Source organism: Monopterus albus, unplaced genomic scaffold, assembly GCF_001952655.1.
Source record: "Monopterus albus unplaced genomic scaffold, M_albus_1.0 scaffold52.1, whole genome shotgun sequence".
Classification (NCBI taxonomy): Eukaryota; Metazoa; Chordata; class Actinopteri; order Synbranchiformes; family Synbranchidae; genus Monopterus; species Monopterus albus.
In genome coordinates, this window is record NW_018127932.1 from 3,709,886 (window position 1) to 3,730,139 (window position 20,254).

Below are 20,254 nucleotides of genomic sequence, written 5' to 3' on the forward strand. Positions count from 1 at the left end.
AATAAGAGCACTGACAACAAAACACATGGATAACACAAACAGGATTCAGATTAAGCACGTAATACCCTCAGGTCAATAATACAGTCCAGGGTCAGATCCAGCAAGCTTACACAGACAAGATTTCCATGAAAGCACGGTCAAAAAAACGAAGTCCAGGGTTGATACACAGAAAATACAATCCAAAACCAGGAGGGCTAGGCAATACTCAGTGGTCTTAAGGTAATCTGAGGAATCACAGGTACAGGAAAAATGCTGGAAAGTCTGAACAGGAGTTAAAACAATCTGTCAGCTTCCTGGTGTGGGGAAGCTGCCTATATGCTGTTGTAACCAGGTGTGAGTAATGAGAAGCAGGTGAAACCAATGTGGGTGATGAGATAAAGTTCCCGGGAGTCAGGGAGAGCTGGTGACAGGAAGTGGTGTCAAAATAAAAGCAAGAGACCGGAAAAAGGTGGGACAGAATCATGACAAGGACACTTGGACATGTGGTACTGCAGGCACCACAATTTGAACCTCCAACCCTCCAGTTGGGAGACGACTGCTCTACCCACTGAACCATAGTCGGCCCCGCAAGTCCAAATATGAATATCATTTCTGTTCATGTTTTGCTCTTGTAGCTTTTTAACTGAAAGAAGAAAAATTGCTGTTGCTTTGCATCAGTCTGAAAGAAGTATATACCATGTATATAATAATTTATTTTAAGGATAATATTAAGTGAACATTATTAGTATAAATTTAGAGTTGAGTTGAAGATATGGTCCTGTAGAATAAATATTTCATTATTAATAAAATACTGTGAAAGAGCCCCCAAAATGCCCCTAAAACACAAATCAAGTTAAGAAAAAATGGTCTGAATAAAAAGCTACTTTCTTATCTCATACTTTCACTTTTGTCCTTCAGTTCCCTTGTGACATTTATTTCCCCTCGTGTTTCTTTCTTCCTGTCTCTGTCTTCACATGGTGATTTCCCATCACTTGCAGTTTCTCTTCTTTATTCAGTGAACTTCATAAATATAATCAGAAACGCTGAGTTTTCTGTTTCAGCTACTTTATTCCCACAAATCTGCTGATAGAACAGAATCAAATAAAGCTGAATGTTAGAGAATACAATACAATAGAGACCAAACTTTAATGGATAAAACCAAAATTCATTAAGTGGGTGGCAATTTTTTATTTAATAAAATCTCTCATCTCTCTTTCCATGTACCATTTATCCCATAATATGATTTGGTGGCTTGAGTGCAAACCAGAGGACCAGAGGTGCGTGTCCAGCCATGCACACCTTGCAGATGGACCAACAAGACAGGAGGTGTCTTTCATTTTCATGCAGGAATTGTGACAAACATCATTGCTTCAAATCTTTAACAAAAAGATCTGAAGCACCATTTGATGATGGTTTAGTTTGTGACTTCAGTTGCATTTTTGTGTTCACACCCTCCCTGCTTTTCCTCAGTTGGCATCAGAGGATCAACAAAAGTATGAGAAAATTACAGTAACTGACCAAAAGCAATACATAATAGTCTGACACGTTGCAGACAGATGAGCGTGTGGGTGTATTTACAAGACTTCTCTGCTCTCTTCCTTTCCCGATATTCAGCTTTGAAACTCCATTATGTGGAATTCTTGTCCCAAACAGACTCTGAGAGCTGAAACTGCAGATGCAGCTTTAAAGCCCGACTTTTACTTCCTACAAATCCTCTTTCTTTCCCTCCCATTTACACAAATCCTCACCTCTATCTTCTTTTCTCTCTCTCTCTCCCTAGTTAATACTTGCTACTTTAGAGAGGCTTTGCGTTTGTGCCACCATGACAATCCACTGCACTTGATGTACGAAACACAGTGGGGTTATAGTTGCTTTAATAAAAGTAAGTTCCTTTAGCATTTTGTGTCTTTAGTTAGTTAGGTAGCCAACAGGCAACTTTACAGGTTATAATTCAAAGTGATACAAAAATGGAAACTGAGGTTTTGAAAAACCTGGTACAATAATAAAATGCTTAAAATCTTATCTATTGCAGAACAAAGACTTTTATTCTGAAAGAAAAATCAATCTTATAAAAGGTCCCAGATGCACACAATTCAAAAGAAGTCTGTAAAGTTCCAGTCACATTGAGTAATCTTTCTCCTCCTCCTCGTCCTCCTCACAACATCTGTGTGTCATAAATAGCAGCACAACAACCCAAGAGTCCCAACACAAACAGCAGAGGTCTGTTACAGCAGCAACACACTTTGGACACAATGCTGCTCGAGCAGGCACAAAGCAATCTGCGTCCAAAGGGTGTGTCCAGATGAAGTATGAGACGTGAAAAGATGTCCTGTGCTTGTCAAGATTTGCTGGTATCCAGAAGTCAAACATTAAAAGTTCATATAAGACTGTCTCTTGTTTGTGCTTTGTCAGTGGGGCTCATTACAGGTGAGAGATGTATAATGTACAAGAATAAAGAGTCTTGGACAAAAAGTGCTGCCTGTCTTCATAGTGTTGTAAAATATGTATAAGATAATATATATAATGTTGCCTTACAAAAAAGAAGAATATTGTATACCAAGCACTTTAATACCTAACTATGTAAAGTGTCTTAAAATTATTTTCATTGTGATTTGCACTGTATACATAAAACTGAATTGAACTGAAATGGTCTTTTATCTCTAATATCCATCTCCACTCTTATAATTGTATGAATCTCTCGTGTATAAATGATGAAAAACAAGGAGCCAGTTTTACAGCTTGTGCAGAACTTTATTATAATCCCATTCCTTTGGACTGGGAGAGGAGTTTTTTTTTTTTTTGACAGGAGCACAGGCTTAACCCTATCACAATCAATTTTCCTTTTGCTTTCTGGGAAATGCTGCTTATTCTACAGTACTAAGGAGGGTGAAGGAATGTGTCAGTGATGGGTGAGGGGGAGTACAGACTCCAAATCCACAGAGAGAAAGTAATAGAAGACAATCAGAGAGAAAGAGGGATTTCACAACAACAGAGAATCTGATTGGTGCTCATGCCCTGCTTTCCTCCCCCCTTCTGATGGATGTGAAGGCAGATCATCCTACTGAGCTTTAAACACACACCCTACTCATATTAAAACACTCACTCCAGATGCTGTTGTCGCCTGGGGTAAAGCTGATGTCAGACCCCCAACTGTCTCCTCTGTTCATGACAACACATGATTCTTTTTTAACTGCAGGCCTTTCTGATCTTTTCATGGTGGTGGTGACTGGGGACAGTGACCCTGTGGCCATGGATGACAAAAACCTGGTTCTAAAGCACCTTTCTGGGAAGCATGACAGCTAGCAATGGATCTGAGAAACTTCAGGACGTTTATTAAGTCTCCTGAGTGTGAAACACACAACACCACAGTGATGCTACTCTTATTTGTTGCTGTGTTGGCTTTGGTATATTGGTGCTTTAGGCTGAATGTTAATATCTGCATGCTGGCATGTTCACAGTGTCAGTGCTAACATGCCGATGTGTTAATTTTAACCCAAACCATGATCTCTCCCTAAACCTAACCAAGTCCTTTTCAGTCTAAACTTAAGCAAACCTTAATCACAGTCATCATAAAATGTACTTTGTAGCAGGTTAGAAAGGCATGGACAAATGATGCTGTCTTGCCAGGGGGTGTCCCAAGACTCTTTTGCTGTTCTGCAGTGCACAGACAAATGATGTATGCTTGTTGTTTCATTTGACAGATTTGTTGCACTTTTACATCAGCTCAACAAACACTAAAAAACTGCTGTTTCTGCAAAGAAGAAAGCTATGAAATGTGAAATGGGGTAATGCTGAAAATGAGCCAGCGTGCTGCTCAGTCAAACAAAGGTTATTAATGAATAAAACAGAGCTACCAGAAGAAAAAGTAGCATAAAGACCAGGGGGCAGTGTTCACTTAGCAAACAAAAGCCTGATGACAAGTTCACCTATAGGTGCTGTTGTACCTGGTACTTTTTACCATTGCTAACTCTGAGAGACGAGACAGTCCAAGTAACTACAAAACAGTGCTGATTTATTCAAAGGATCACAGGTAAAATTAACATTACACGCTCAGGTATCTTGCACCTCCAAACTGCTCCCAGGCAGATGTAAGATGAAAGACCCTGAACCCACCAGGCCTATACATTATATCCCCTCGGTTGGGCTAGCCCCATACTACACAGACACATCAACCGAGACGTCTCTGTTACCAGCTTTGCAGCTGGTCATAGCAGTAGTCAAAACATGAAGCAAATCAATGTGTGTGTCTGTTGATTAAGTGGTGTGTAGCTAAAAACATTCTCACACAACCTCTAGTGACATGTCGTGATATTAAACATAAGAACATATTATGGCTAAGGCTACAGTTATACACGTCATAATCATAATATTAAACACCCTGTCTGCTGACAGTCATCAACTCTTCTCTCTAGTTATCCTTGACCAGATGTACCCTGTAGAAACTCATAAGCATGACTAAGCATTTAACAGTCTAACTAGCCAATTTCTATCTGACTAAAAATACCTAACAGTGCTATTTCTGGTAAAGCGGCTCACAACAGAGGTGGAAGGATTGGATTTCAGCACCGAGGCCCACTGTCCCTGGGCTAGTGGCTCTGGGCTAAACGCTAATCAGACCCAGGAGATTACCAGTCAGGCATGTTGAGAAGGTAGACAGAAGAAAAAGGTGAAACCGAGAAAAACAAGAGCAGGAGGCAGGGGTTTATGGTGCACACAGGCCCTGTGCACACACCCAGAGGTACAAGGCATTAGTTAGTGGCTGGGGGCAGTTGTATTTGATGTGTGATTAGCAAATAATCTGCAGTCCTACTCAGTGTGAATTAATGAGATATAAATAGCTCTCATTAATCTTTCATAGAAATAATGGCATTAGTATCATTAGGAGGCGCTGGATAGTTAGCATCATTTGGGTTTTACTAGACCACTGCCCATTGTGTGTGTGTGAAAGAGAGAGAGAGATAGAGAAGTTCCACAGCCACAAAGCAATGCCAAGAATGGCTGTTACAGTTGAGAAGTTCAAGTCTGTTGAATATAGAGAGTGGCAGGGTTTTAGTCTGTGGTTGTAAAGTGAATGGGTAGAGGAAAGCATTAACACTGCCCTCGTTAGAAGTTCCCTTTCCACATCAAATAAACCAAATTTTAACTAAATTGTTCAGAACAGAGAAAATGTCAACTAACCTAAGTTTTATTTTGGCATCAAGATTAGTGAAGCTCAGTTCATAAGTCCTGGTTCAGTGCAAGTTTTAATGATCTTTCATGAATCATATAAAACCAGCCACATGTGAATGTGTTTAATCATTTACTTTGACAAGATAGTTTTACGTAGTCATCCAATTATCGGTTACTGTGCTCCTAAAGCTCAAAAGTCTTTGTGGTAGGTAGCGTTACAATTATACTGATACTTCGTTATCCCATCTTTGCTCTTTTTTGCTTCCTTTCGGCCATTTGCCATTCCTGTCCATGCACCGTTACTCCCTCACCGTCCAACAGTTGTCCCCTCATTACACAATCAGCCGTCCAGTATTCACATCAGTCCTCTCACAGGTCACATCTGCCAGAATGCCACAGACACACACAGCCCTGTGTGCCTGCTCATGATACCAGCTGAATTTACCTGCCTGGCTGCTCCATCTTTGTTTATTGTCTTTCACTGTCTGCTTTTCTGTTGCCATCCCCTTTTTTTTGTCTTAACTAAATTGTCCTTCTTACTTTACCAGTTATCTTGTTCCTCTGTGCCAAGCTTTTAGGTCTATACACTGCACTGCTTACCAGATTTATAGGAAGTTATGGTTAGTAAAATCCTTAAAGATTTAGGAGCAGCCCCTCTGTTTGGTTTTCTGTTCAGGTTACAAACGTGTTCTCATTATGATATATTGATTTGCCTCTGCTGACCAGCCCACTGGGTGTAAGCCTGACAAAATGGACATCTGTCAGTGTAAGATGTGTTGCTGGCCTATAAAAACCATACTTATCCATGATCTGACATTTCTGTGCTTTTACATCCTACATGCCACCTCCTAGATTTATAAAAGCTTTTATTTGTTCCTTAGTTTGCATTCTGGGGATGCATGGCTTTCACTGGATGGAACAGATTACAGGTTTAGGTGGAGACAGTAACAACAATAGCTCTTTGAATGCACAAACAGCTTTGGAAATGTCTGTGTCTGCTTCACTGCAGTGAAGGCTTCTGCCTCTTTCTTCTTTGTGTCTGTAAAAGTGTTAAACACATCAGTGCAAGAAAACAGCCTGAAAAGGCTCTGTTTTATAACTGGCATTGAAATCGACATCTGCCTTTGTTTTAGATGACTGAAAAAATATGAAACTCCAGTGAAGCTGTACTGGATAAATCTCAAGTCATTTGCTTTTGGCTAGTCATCTGTGGGAATAAGACATGCACGGTACCAAAAACAACAAAAGGAGCCGGTAATGCAATGCAGAGGACCACTTACACACACGTCTCTTTACTGTGCATGAACATGGAGTATATATGTAACACATTTGTCCACACCCGAGCACATGCACTTTCACTTTTGCTCTCATGTTTCCAGTAAACATCACTCTGTCTCTCTCTCTCTCACACACACACACACACACTGTTGTCCAGCTGTGATGAACAATGCCAATCCAGTTATAAGCAGAAACACACCACTAAAACACAAAGAAGGCACAGTTACAGAATCTGTGTGCATGCATACTTCTCATAAATGCCAGAAACCAGATATTAGAGAACACCAGATACAGTCTATGATGGTGTCAAGGTGTAAAATATAGCAGGATAAAGCAATAAAGCAGATTGTGATTGTGAGGATTTCATCACAGCAAACAGCTAAATCTTAAAACAAACTTTGTCATTTGAAACACAACAAAGCACAGTTTGAATTGTGTCCCTGACCTTTTCTCTAAACATTTCTGACATAATTCAAGTTGTTTCACTGTTCTTAGTTTCTTTGCTGAATAAGAGACAAACAAAAAGATGACACAAGGTGAAGGTCACATAGAAAAATCAACTCTTACCTTTTCAGTTAAACTGCAACAACATATCCACCACTACCTTTGACCAAACAAAGAGTGTGTTCTGACATCTGCAGACTGGATCACAGGTATTCATAGAACACTGTGTGTGTGTGTGTGTGTGTGTGTGTGTGTTTAAGGTCTGGTGTTAATAGGTCTCATTATAACTAACCCCTAATCAGTAAAAATAACAATGTAGGTTAATGTTTAGTCTGCACACACATGCATGTAGTGTGACACACATGCTTTATGTTTCACATGGTGATTATATTTCAAGGCATGTACGTGTGTGTGTGTGTGTGTGTGTGTTTGTGTGTGTGAGAGATTACGTTAGGGCTGGGGTCACTGAGGCAACTTAAGCCCCATGGTCATAGTAAGGTGAAAAGCGGCTGCAGGAATCATGGAGAGTGCACACACACACACACACACACACACATGTGCAAGCACACACTCAGAGTGAGGTCAGTGGAGAAAGAGTGACAGCTTCAGGAAATGAAACACACCTCAGATTACAGCTAAACGACAGTAACTAATCAACAAGTCCTCCAATATAAACAAAGTATAGGTGGATTTTCTTGACGCTCAGATACAACCTATAGGAGCTCTCCTCAAATAGCACAGGTGACCCAGACCTTCGTCGTTATGGTTACAATAAGGTTATGAAACGGTCATGGTTAAAATAAACTGTAATCACTCTTTAAACATCATGTTGTTTACCTACCTTGGTCACCTGACAATAAGCTGTACCTATAGATCATAATAATCATGAGCTAACAAACATTTTAAATGTGTGGCTTCGCACAACTCACTGCCTCCATTGTGTTTCTTGATAGAAACTTTTCTGTCTTTTGACAGGTTACTATGAACACGAACGGTCAAGTGTGAAAATGTCACTCTGACAACACCCAGGTCTTTTGCTCCAGGTTGAATCCTGCAGTGTTTTCCTTCTCATTATTTGTATTTGTTTCCACCTTTCCTTCACATTCTTTTTGTGTCTGCACACACTTAACATAGTAGGAGGTATCACGGCTTGTTTTCCTTCCTTAAGAATATGCCATCTGCTACTTCAAGTAAACCATGGAGGTAAACACATAGCTTTCTGTTAAGTGTTTTCAAACCAGCACATGTATCCAGTTATTCTTTGCTCACTTGTCATTCACCCGACATCACAACAGCAGCTCTCCACCAGGAAATAATTCCTTAAAAATATTATGTTGCCTCACAGTTTTACATTCACACTGTGCTTGAACTGGAAGATAAAAAGTGTCTTTACTCCAAAGCAGCAACCGCAGCCTTTATGAGTAAGTAATGTTTATGTCTGGTTTTTGAAGATGAGTGACTGTTTGGCATGTGATTATATTAGTCTCTCACCAACCTCCTTATATAAACAAAATATTTAAAGGCTAAGCCTCTGTATGCATGTGATATTGCATCTTTCATGTTACTCTTTATGTCTTTGTGAGTTGTTATCAGCCCACTCATCTCAGTGTTACCAGATTGGATTAATGGGAATTATGTGTATTGACAAACATAACTGTCTACTACATTTCTTGACCAAATTTAAATGTTGTTGAGTCTAACAATTGAAATCCCTTTTCAAAAACCCAAAAATGAGAACACACTGAGTTTCTTCATCCTAAAGCTGAAGCACAAGGTCAGAAGTGTGAGTTCAGATGGATTAAACTTTCATTCTGTCAATCAGTCAGAAGGCTGGTGATGAGAGGAGACTGTGCTCCCATAATAATACAACCCCAGGTTGTTTGTACAAGCAGCTTATTATGATCCATAGTTACATTTACATCAGTTTTGTTTTTTGTTTTTTTCAGAAAATGCCCCAGACACATGTTTGAAGTGATAAATCTCTGAAGATGCCACAGTGATTAAGACGGGAGCAATGAAGGCAGTCAGGTGATTTTGTTACAGAGCAGCAGAGTCCACATAGCGAAGATGGGGGGATCAGCAAAACAGTGGATTTTAACACTATACCATTGTTCATCTCCTCCTTTCTAGCAGCTGTGTAGGTTAATTAAGTCACACATTACCTCTCAAACAGCAGGAGGGGAGAAGCAGCCGTCTGCATCTTCTCTGGGCTTGTCAGAAAATAAATGCAAGCATTAAAGCTGATTTTAAAAAATCCTTAAAAGTCATCAGTATATCTCCATTTATATGCAGTGTTGTAAACTAGACACAGACAGATGTAAATGTACCACACTGACAAAAAATGACACCAAGTTTCTTCTTTGTAAGATGAAAAATAATTGCTGTTTTGACCACAAAACTAAATCATCAGTTGAGTTACTGACTTACAAAGCAGGAACATTCTAGTTTTTCAAATACTGACAGAAAATCATCAGATAACAACTTAGTTACAAAATGGATTTAAAGTGTTTTGGACTGAAGCCCTCCAGCTATGATGGAAGATTTCCAACACAGACTCTGGGCTCAAATCCAACGTTTCTGACTTTTCTGTCCCTAATTTGTACACACACATTTATATATTGGCACATGCAGCCTGGATTGGCTTACAGCCCCTTTATGTTTATAAGAAAAGATATACTATATACATATTACAGCCCCTTTATGTTTATAAGAAAAGATATTACATATTACGTTTTCTCTATCTCATATATCAGTATGAACCTTGTCTACACCTGGGTGGACATGTTGCTTCATTTCTCTCCTAACAAAAACTGAATGCATTATTTTCCTGTACATGCCATGCTAAAGAACTCAGTCAGTTGTGGGGGAGCAGAGAACATTTAGCATTTATGGTAAATTGATATCGCCTACTACACCAGGCAGAAAATAAACCATTAGGTAACCTGTATGTAAAACTATGAATTACTATAGGCAAAGTAGGAGGATATATGAGAGTCTGAAGCCTCAAAATGTTCAAGCTTATTAAAGTAAACAGCAGCTTTTCCTGAATCTTAGACATATTTCATTTTCAACATGTACATTTTGACACTAGGTCTGCTGCAGCAAAGTAAGTTTATCAGCATGAACAGTGAAGGATGAAGCAGACCACGGCTGCAAGAAACATCATGGTTGATTAGCCAAGACGTGAAAATCATAAAGGAGAGACGTAGCAAAATGTTAGTGTGTATTCATCTGTAAGAGAGCAGGAGAGGATTATCATCACATAGCTAATGTCTTTATTCCACTCTCCTTACATAAAAGCATGATTACCTTCCTACATGATGGAGGAAAAAAATTAAGATGTTGGAGGAATAATAAACTCACAGGCAAACTCACAAGCCAACTGAGCCTACAAGTAGGTCCTACTGAGTCCTACTCAACCTAAACATGGACCTGATACAAATCTATTCTCTTTCATCATTTTGCATTAAAGGGATGCTCCAGCTTTTTACTGCTGCACTTCCATAAAGTGAAGGCACTTTAAGATATAGACATGTAGTACAGGTCATTCTCCAAAAACGCTGGAGCCCGTTCCTCATAATGGAGAGCAGAGCTAGCATCTTTCATTTCCTGATGACATCACCTGGGCTGTTTTCTCAGACTGGGCCTGAAGTCACCTATTATTGTGGTCACCATTTTGTACTGGTGTCTGAATGCTGAGTGTCTAAACCTATCCACCACGCAGTGTGCTCACAAATTGCACAAAGGAACAAAAAATTGGCTTCAATGGCATGAACACTACTTGCTGCTAACAATGCTGCAATGCTCCCAAGAAGTTTTGACGCAAAATGATGATGAATAGCAAGTGTCCCTGGGTAGTGAATGAGTGGATAAGGGAGTGATTTTGGACACAGCCTCAGACTTTAGAAAGCTCCCCCCAGAGACACAGAAAACAAGATGTCTGAGCAATGTTTTCACAGACTGAGTAAAACTCGTTTTCTTTGTTCTCTTCTGAATGAGTGAAATTTGTCGAGCATTCAGAAACCTTCAGTGGGCACACTCATTTGGCTTTGCTGGCTTTGAAAGTAGCTGCCTGCATGTAGTTCGTTTTTCATTCCATGACTGTGTAATGTGGTGGAGAGGGGCAGGGTTTCCTGTAACACTATCATGGCACTGAGCCTTGGCAGGGTGGTGGTAAATCACAGTGAATGTGGGGGGATTGTCTCGTGGCACATTTTGCAAAGTCCAGTTGCTCAACCTTGATGAAATCTGCCTGCCTGGGGCCTCCAAATCTCTAAAGCTGTGCCTGTGCTTTGACACCTGAGAAGTCATGCTGATCCTGTTTATGTGAACGAGATATAATAGGTCACAGCATCAGAGAAGACTTACTGCATTGATTTTTATCAAATTAGAAAATATTCACCATTTGCAAACCATCTCACCCACACTCACCAGAGCCAATAAAAACAATCTTCTCTTGCTCTCTCTCTCTCTCTCTCAAAAAGTCCAGATTATGTATCATGACTCACTCTCATAATCAAGCTGTGTAATTATCAGCCTCCAGTCACATTGTCTAATCTGACACTTCACATCACAGCACATGTAGACGCACGTTCACACTCATGAATGCAAAGAAACTCTTCTTTTTATGCATTTTAACACCCCCTCGCTCTCTCCCACACACACATTATTCATATCTTTATGAGGACCTTTCAATGACTGTGCAGTATATGTTATCTAAACACCCGCCTGAGCCCAACACTAAACACAAGATTAAATCGCAGTAAGAATTCATAGATAGCAATTAGTGTTATTTACAAACATGATTTAATCAAATTAAAATTTTCTTATCACATATTCAGTTTCCCTTTATAGTGTTATTAAATATTTTCTGTTTTAATACTAACAAAAAGTAATTCATTAACACCTGTTATGATCATGAGCTGATTTTAATTTATCATTTTAATAGCTGAACTGTTAATGAAAAGAAAGCAGCGTATCCACCTGTGTAAGTGAAACCCTGCTTGTGTCTGTGTAGTATATTATACGTTGCCACAAGAAATACACAGCAGAATGACTAAAATGATTATTCACACTCTACGGGTCAACGCATTCAAATTCCTCAATGTGTTTTTGCGTTTTGTTGCATCATGAAGAACACGTATCAAGAAACTGAATGACACCCACCTTGTTCAGTGACAGAGTTCAATCCTAACTACTGTCAGAAGAAGAAAGACACAAAGTTAGGGCTCTAAGCTACACTGACAAACAAAAAGAATTAAGTTTTTGTTTGTTTCTGCTTTGAAGAACAGTATATTAAAAGCAGCGCCACTGTGAAATGTTTAATTTTTACAGACTTTCAGACACTGTCCCAGTTTTGTCAGATGAAATGTGTCCAAAACTGCACAACAACAACAAATAAAACAAATTTTCATTTTGTTCCTTTGTTTAAGTTTCTTACAGCTTTGCCATAATCATGACCACTAAACCCACAGGTCTCTGCAAAATCCTTTTCTATCCCCATACTGCCCCCTCCTGGAAGACACCTTCCATTACAGTTTGATCAGAATTAGTCTGTGCTCAAAAATTAGTCAATGCAATTTTTTTTTTTAAGTAAAGGTTATGAAAATAATTTGATTAATGAGAAAATACACAGAAATGAACCCATGGGACATCTGAGCAATTATGAACTTCTGACTCCTCGATCCTCCCACTTTCTGCACGTTTTATGTATAAATAGGTTTGTCTTAATCTGATAAATGTGTTTAGTAAAATTCAACATGCTGAAATAATATAGGTGGGTGGTGAGGGTGTTTCTACATGACAAGGCCTGAAGATAATAACGGAGGTGTTGCCCTCAACATCCCTTAGTTGAGATAAAAAGCATGAACACATTTGTAGTTAATTCAAGTGCTTCATACTCGCTGTCTCACATTGACTCTGGTTGAAAGCCAGATTAACCCTAACCTTTGTTAAAAAATAGATAAGTTACAAATCATGGTGGGCTGTAACAGGGTCTACAGCTGCACACAGGAAAGCCACAGCCCTGAGGAGGGTAGAATGCTGTGGCTGCAGACATTTCTATGGACTGTTCAGGGTAAAATGGGGTCTCTAGAGGGAAACCCCGACTCTGTGACTCTCAAGAAATTAACACCAGAACACAGAAATGTGGTGTAAATTGCTCGAGCATGTTTTTAATAAGACAATTACTTCTTTATTGGTTGTCAGCTCATTTCAGTCTTTTGAACAGTTTTGTAACCTCCTGATCTTTGTAACCTCCATTTAAGCCTTCAGTCATTGTTGCCTGGTTTTTAGTAGCCTATTGTTTGTTTGATGTTGCATTGCCCTGTTTGATACCTGCCACCTTGGCCATGTTCCTCTTAAAAAAAGAGGTTGTTAATGTCAATGAGCTATACCTGTTTAAAAGTGTTTTTAGGGTATATTTTACTGTACAAATTATAGGGCTCCTGGTGATCTGAGACTCCAGGTCATGTGGTCTGAAACTACACATATGGCTAAGGAAGAAAGATCAATACTTTGTTGCTCTTTGTGGGGTTTTCTTCCATTTTCAAACTCCATTAATGTTTTTTTTCTTGTGGAGTTTTTCCTTCCTGATGTGAGGGTCTACAGACAGCGATACTGGGTTATATAAATAAAATCTGACTTGACTCTTCCTCTTTAGTCAGATGTACCTATCTGTCTTCCTGTTTATTTCTCTCTCTTCCTCTTTAGTCAGATGTACCTATCAGTCTTCCTGTTTCCTCTTTGTGTCTGCTGTCCAGCTTCTGACCTCTAACTGAGACGTGTTTGGTTGTTAAAGGTCATTACTCATGATGTCATGTCTCACAGGTTCAAAGGTCAAACTCTGACCTCACAGGAAACCTGGAAGACAGACGTGCTAACTGCTCAACTGGAGGGCAATCAGAGATGGTCAGTCATTACCACTGAGCTTGTCTGAGACCTGGAGGCAGAGACACACACAACCATGGGTGTGTGGTGTAATACTTGGCTGAATTATTTTCAGAGATGGTTTTAATATTTTGACCTCCTTCTATATGCACAGAGGAAGGACAAAAAATTACAAGTTGAACACAATGAGTGAATGATTTTTGTAGGTACTTTCCGTTCTCTCAAAGAAAACAATGGAAAAACTAAGGAAACACCAAATCCTTTTCGTCATCATGGTCATACCTTTCTATGTTTGTACAGAAGAAATGTAAGCTCTGGATTTACAGGGTACACCAACACTTTCACATTACTTTCACATTCTTACCAGCTTCTACAGTTCATGGAGGGGAAAAACCAGGAGGCCATTTAACCTCAACCCCAGTTCAAGTGCAGTGCAGCCTTCTAAAATTCAGCCATGTCAAACAGCTGTGACAAATCCATACCTGCCTCTCTGAGGGCATTTGTAAATGGACTGTAATATATGAAAAGGTAGAGACCATTCTACTAGAACAGAGTGCAAGAGATGGAAAAGCACAGTGTGAATAAATAAGTATGCTTGTTTCTCAGGAAACATCCACCCAGATCAGACTGACTAGCAAATGTGTTCTCATATTCTCATAATTTTTCCTAGGAAATTGGTTTATTTAATCATATTTTGCTAAAAAAAACAAAAAAAAACTGGCTCATCTTGACTTCTAGCAGCATGCAACAATTTACAAGCAGAATCAAAAAGAAAAGAATGGAGAATGGGCACACATCTCACAGTGCTACAGTGAAGGAATGAGAGACAGAATGTATAGTAAGAGAGGGCAGAGACTATTTTCAGTCCTTCATGAGCTCTTATCTTCAAAGTAGGTTTGTTCAATGCGCTTGCAGAAGGATAGCAGGTTGCTGTAGCTCTTGATCCTCTCTGCCAGCTCACTGTTGGTCAGTCTGGTTGTCAGAATAGTGAAGAGGTGACCAAATACCAAAGCATCCAACTCTGTAGGCCTACAACACACACAGACACATGACAACAGTAGAAGGTAAGGATGCTATTCTTCAATTAGTAACTTCTAAGTGCAATTTATTTTTAAGATGTTATAATGCATATAGTGTCAGTGACCAAGGTTTTTCAGTCATAATGATCATTAATTATATTCCAAAAACTTCCCATGCAGTTGGAACCTGTACTAGTGATGCACCATATTGACACTGAGTCTCCTCTGCTTCTACACAGGTTTAACTGAGAAATCTGAACTGAAGAAATCAATATTACAGACATCAGCTGCAGTTTTAATCATCTGTTTAAAGGCATTAATACATTGTAAATCTTCATAGTAAGCACAAAAAGAAGTTCTTTCAGGTAATTATAGCATTACACCACAAGGTGGTGCTAAACAGGAAATGTCACAAGTTGTCCAAACACTAGTTCTCCTTTAGCTTGGACCTCAGAGAGAGCACAGTCTGCAAGCCACTGAAAAATGAAGTATTCTGTTTGTACTTTCATCTGCAACAACAGACAGAAAAACAAAACAGACTAGACGGGCATCAGTCAAGGAGACACATTACATACTGTTTATTAAAGAAGTATGGTTGAGTTCCCAGCCTCTGAGAAAGAGCCTGACAGCACTGACTCACATCTTCATAAACCTGAAACACAAGGATGGCATTTTGTTATGTTTTTTTTTTTCTCAATCCGTGTCATCATTTTGCAAGACATTCATTTGATTGGTGGTTTTTAACCTGCTCCAGGGTTTTTCCTCCCCAGCCGATGGCGTTCATCTTCCTGCGAACCTCCCACTGCTTCTGATAAGCGAGGATGTTACTGAGAGGCCATGAGTATGGACTGCTGTATCTGGGACGAGAAATCTACACAAAACACATATGTATGATGAAGAATTAAAGAATAACCGCAGCCAAATCTTCTATTTTTATCTGAAGACACACCTCTGCAGCTGTAGCATCATCACACCACTGGATATACAACTGTGGAGAGGACAGGAGGCTTGAATGAGAGGTTTGAGCCATAAACATTGATAATAACTGTGTCTAACTAGTTTTCAGTCAGTGGCAGTGTGTGTACCTCAGCAGTAAGCAGCATATTGTTGACCAGCTCCATGTATGCTTTCATTTCAGCTCGCTGAACATCATCTAAGCCATCACTCAAAGAGTGACCCTCAAAACCCAAAAACACAAAGAGAGAAAATTACTTTGCCCCTCATCTTGGGTGAATTCGGTTTTCCCTCAAAAATAAACACACTCACAGACCACAAGTCATCAAATGAGTAACAATACTACATTTATTAACACATCTTTGAACAATAAGCAGGCAGTAACAAGTTAAATAAGAACTGAAACATCACTTCATGTGTTACTCACCTTAGCTTTGGTAAACTGGACAATTGGCCCAAGTTCTGACACTACCTGGTTCCCTACATGGATAAAGGGAATCTTACCTACACACAGACGCACAAAAAGGTACTTCATCAGAAATCATTACAGTCACTTTTGAAATGCCTATAATCACAAACCACAAAAGGCCAAGAGATCATCCATAAGAAGGTCCCAGAACCTAAAGTCAAACCTGCAAACAATCTGGGTCAGGCCATGTCGACATAATGTAAAACTTATAACACTGAATGCTCAATAAAAACAAACAAACTGATTAGCTGAACACTTTTGAACAAGAGATGTCTTAAACTGCAGCAGAATCTGTACTGACCAGAAGGTGACATGTATTCAGCATTTGCTCTGGACACCACCTGCACAGGTAGACCACACATCCTGAGATAGGCCTGCACATGAGAGAAATAAGATAGTGCTGGAACTATTCAGAGGAAACTCAATCAACAAAAGAAAAAACGATGGTAATGCTGATGATCCATCCAGCAGTCATCCTTTAGATGATGGCAAAATTGTATGTACTTTAAATGTGTAGATTCTCAGGGAGGTGCCTGATTGCTTCCAGATTCATTCCAATACATGACAATGACAACCCCAAACACAGCCAGAGCCAGAAATAACTCTCTTAGTGACAAGAAGAACAAGAAGTCCTGCAAAAAAATGAACTTGCCCCCACAGACTCCCCATCTTAGTCTGAGATTACATGTAGAAGGACACAAAAGGACTTTGGTCAGTTCTCCAAGAAGCTTGGTACAATCAAACTGCTGAGTGCCTGGGAAAACTGCATGCAGGCATACAAAGGACAACGAGTGCCATTTTAAATGCTGGTCACACCGCTGATTTGACTTAGGGTATTCTGTTTATTGGACCTTGTATAAACTTAATTCATAACAAAAAATACTCAAGGCATTGTTTTTGAAAACATTCCCACTTTATTTTTAGTGCTAAAAACTCTTTTGCACAGTACCATAAATGTTCATATCTGCTGAGAACACACACAAACAGAACTCAACCTGAACAGCCAGAGATGAGGCGCAGTCTGACAGCAGGATCTGATCCTCTGTAAAGACAACATGCAAGCAACTACATTTAACAGACTCATTTCTGTAGTGACAGATCTTGTTCCTTCACTAAAAAAAAAAGAAATAATAAAAAAAGAGACTTACCTGTCAGTGGTTGGTACAAGGTTGCATTTTCAGGCCAAGGCTCAGCAGCTGTCAGTGAGATACAAAGGTATAAAGTGACAAGTTAGCTTTTTACAATCACGAATTCAATAAATAACATTTCCCCAGTTTAACCAACCAACCAGTTTCCAAACCGCTTAGTCCCAAACGGGGTCACGGGGGGCTGGAGCCAATCCCAGCCAGCTACGGGCGAAAGGCAGGGTACACCCTGGACAGGTCGCCAGCCCATCGCAGGGCCAACACACAGACGAACAACCACGCACACACACAAGCACTCCTACGGGCAATTTAGAGAGTTTACCATGCAACAATTCCTTATCAGTTAATGTAACTGTGCGCTAAAGGAGACCCGCACACTGCTGTGTATCCTCGCGTTTACTTTAGACGTGATGAAGGCGAACTTCTGATTTTTAGGGTTAAATAAATTGCTTACCGGACAATTACCGAATAAACGAACCATTCCGAAAACAGACTAACCTGTCAGCAACATTTCCGGGAGATTCACGCTGACAGGCGTAGGTACAATAACAAAAAAAAAAATAATTAATTATTATGTTGGAGTGCAGGTGATTTACAAAAAAAAATTCAATGGACCCGTGTAAATTTTAAAATGGCACAGCTTTTTCTTCTCTCATTAAATGAAGTGCTGATCAGTATCCCAGCGCTCACTACTGCCCGTAATGGCTGAAAATTATATTACAACCGCGTACGGTTACACATTATTATTATTGTTGAAATACCGTTTCAGGCCACTAGTAGCAGTCGTGAGAAAAGTTATGTAGAAAAACTGCAAGTCACACACGGGTAGACACGAGAAAGACGACATTAACATTAGCCATCTGGGCTGTTAGGTTGGTTGTTGGATGTAGTTTCGCATTTTTCTAGAACCAGTCGTGCTTTTGTAAGTCGACACACAGCCTGTCATTAACGTGAATCGTCCTGAACTGTTCCTGCTTTACATAATTGTTCTCCATTCGGTTGGTATTTTTTAACATTAATGCTATTGTGACAGTCCTGTATCAGAGCTAGGCCAAACAAGCTCCCCCAAAGACATAAACAGGTGGCCCAGGGCAAGAACATTCGTTGTTAAAGTTATAATTGAAAAGCCCTGCCTTCTTAAACGACAGTGGTCACTTATATGTAATAAACCAATGATGTAAGGACATGTTGTCAACCTTAGCCAATGTTAGCTAGCCGGCTAAAATGAGCTAAATAAACATTAATAGCAATACTGGGCAAAGCCAACACGTTACCTGCCATCTGTGATACGAAAGCCTCTGCAGCAAGAGACATAGTTGTGTTATATTATCCTAACTGTTAAGTAATATTTATAAAAGGAGAATAGGTCAATTCCACTGTCTAAGGACAAGTTCTGCTGTGACCGACGGGTCCGCCCGCAATTATTCTCCGACGGAGTAAACGTAACTCCCATTTTTCGTTCCGGTCTGTCAGCGTCCACGGCACTCTAACTCAATGTCCATCTAATAATCGTATGCATCACACATGTTGCTTATACAGAAGGCTGATTGACGATTCAAAGATATTTCCTTGAGAATGTGTCACAGTGATCTGACATACGTCTGGAATTTTAGAGTTTTTACAGCAAAGTTTTATTTGATTTCTACTTTCAGGCTGCAGTGTTTAGTGCGACCACTCGGGGGAGTCCTTGCTTCACAATATTCATTGCAGAAAGGTAGGTTTGTTTGCTACACATGCATAACGCCCACCGAGTGCAAACAACGCCGGGAATATAAAATATGCAATGTTTTTATTGTACATTATAAAGGCAGCGTTTGTAGGCTGTTTAGTTCAAACGACATTCATAAGAAGAAATATAGCATGTTTTTCACACTGACAATCTTGTAGGCACTGTTCAAGTTTATTAATAGACTAATATTTTTGCCTATTTAAATTTAAGTAAAATGTCACCCATTAGTATATGCAGGTATATTTTTAATGTGTGTAGGCTATACTTAGAAGCATGCACTATCCATGTCTGTCACGTATGTTCACAGAATGGGACCGTACACCCATATTAAATTCCAGATTTATACTTTGACATTGTGCATGGTTTACTGTGAGCGCTTTGCCACAATAGAGCGAAGCAGCCCCAATTAAGTTCTCTTTGGATATCGTCTAAAATTGCAGGCATTCAGAGCATTACATGCGACATTTGTTGGCCTGACCGGTCACCCCTGTTGTGGACCTCCATCATGTGCCTTTCCTGCACCTTTAACCGCGTCTCGGCCGGAAGCCACCAATTAATGGCTCTCAGCGCTCATTTCCCTTACATCTGACCAAACACATTCAAATGCGCGCACCAAGAGAGAACCAGCAACTAAAATGGCCCGTGTCCACCATGTGCGCTGTGCGTAAACGGCGCGTAAAAAGCGCACAGATGTCCTAAGACCCTGTATAAGATCTTTGGAATGGCTAAGAATGAATTTTGAGCTACGGAGAGTTGATAGTTCGTGTGTAATGCAGGCAGCGATGTCTACCGTGTTCTTACCAAAGATGACTGACATTTCAGGCAACATTAAAGTCTGCTGTCATAGTTTAACATGTTCAGCGACTCGAATAAACTAAAGCTTTTCTGTACAATTTTGAGCAAGCTTCCTCAAGCACTGGGTCCTTGAGGCTGTCTGTTTTGGAGGCAGCAGTGAAGCAAACGATCGCTCTAATGGTTAAAAGTCAAGGATCACCGTTTGTCTGCGGAATAATTTCTAGCACATTTGAAGCCCCCCCACCGGAGAAAATCATCACATTTACAAAACATCTCAGTTGAGACACCACGAGACATTTATCTTGGCTCAGATCAAGTGGCTTGACCCTCCGTTAAATATAACTGTGACAAAGATCGTGTATGGAACAGAGGATCACCCTATTAA

General features: G+C 39.8%; 2 protein-coding genes across 9 annotated transcripts in view; one reads left to right on the forward strand and one right to left on the reverse strand.

Moving 5' to 3' along the window:
• Positions 1 to 13,323: 13,323 nt before the first annotated feature.
• Positions 13,324 to 18,819, reverse strand: mtx2 (metaxin 2). 4 transcript variants are annotated; one of them, XM_020601630.1, is made up of 11 exons: positions 18,620 to 18,819; positions 17,349 to 17,396; positions 17,196 to 17,242; positions 16,502 to 16,574; positions 16,159 to 16,235; positions 15,863 to 15,964; positions 15,727 to 15,765; positions 15,523 to 15,648; positions 15,353 to 15,429; positions 13,592 to 14,787; positions 13,324 to 13,541 (listed from the first exon to the last, which is right to left on the reverse strand). In XM_020601630.1, exons 1-10 carry the CDS (start codon positions 18,657 to 18,659, stop codon positions 14,628 to 14,630), a joined length of 789 nt encoding a protein of 262 aa, XP_020457286.1. In that variant the 5' UTR covers positions 18,660 to 18,819; the 3' UTR covers positions 13,324 to 13,541; positions 13,592 to 14,627. The 4 variants fall into 4 exon arrangements, with proteins under 4 accessions (XP_020457286.1, XP_020457288.1, XP_020457289.1 ...); XM_020601632.1 differs by having other exon boundaries at positions 15,863 to 15,955; positions 18,620 to 18,817; XM_020601633.1 differs by lacking the exon at positions 18,620 to 18,819 and adding an exon at positions 17,844 to 17,944.
• Positions 18,181 to 20,254, forward strand: part of lnpk (lunapark, ER junction formation factor) — a 52,144-nt gene continuing 50,070 nt past the window's right edge. For 3 of the 5 annotated variants that reach the window (XM_020601623.1, XM_020601625.1, XM_020601627.1), the window contains exons 1-2: positions 18,245 to 18,343; positions 18,998 to 19,059. The gene's annotated coding sequence lies outside the window, so the exon portion shown is untranslated. Of the gene's footprint in view, positions 18,344 to 18,997; positions 19,060 to 20,254 lie in introns of all 5 variants that reach the window. The other 2 variants (XM_020601624.1, XM_020601628.1) reach the window with 1 other exon arrangement.

What these genes read in the sequence shown, in the direction of transcription:
- mtx2 (XM_020601630.1), bottom strand. Translation starts at nt 18,659, where the DNA reads ATGTCTCTTGCTGCAGAGGCTTTCGTATCACAGATGGCAG. An exon ending in TTTCGTATCACAGATGGCAG is followed by an intron (nt 17,397 to 18,619) that starts GTAACGTGTTGG and finishes TCTCACTGACAG; the next exon opens with CTGCTGAGCCTTGGCCTGAA. An exon ending in CCATACTTCTTTAATAAACA is followed by an intron (nt 14,788 to 15,352) that starts GTATGTAATGTG and finishes TGTGTGTTGTAG; the next exon opens with GCCTACAGAGTTGGATGCTT.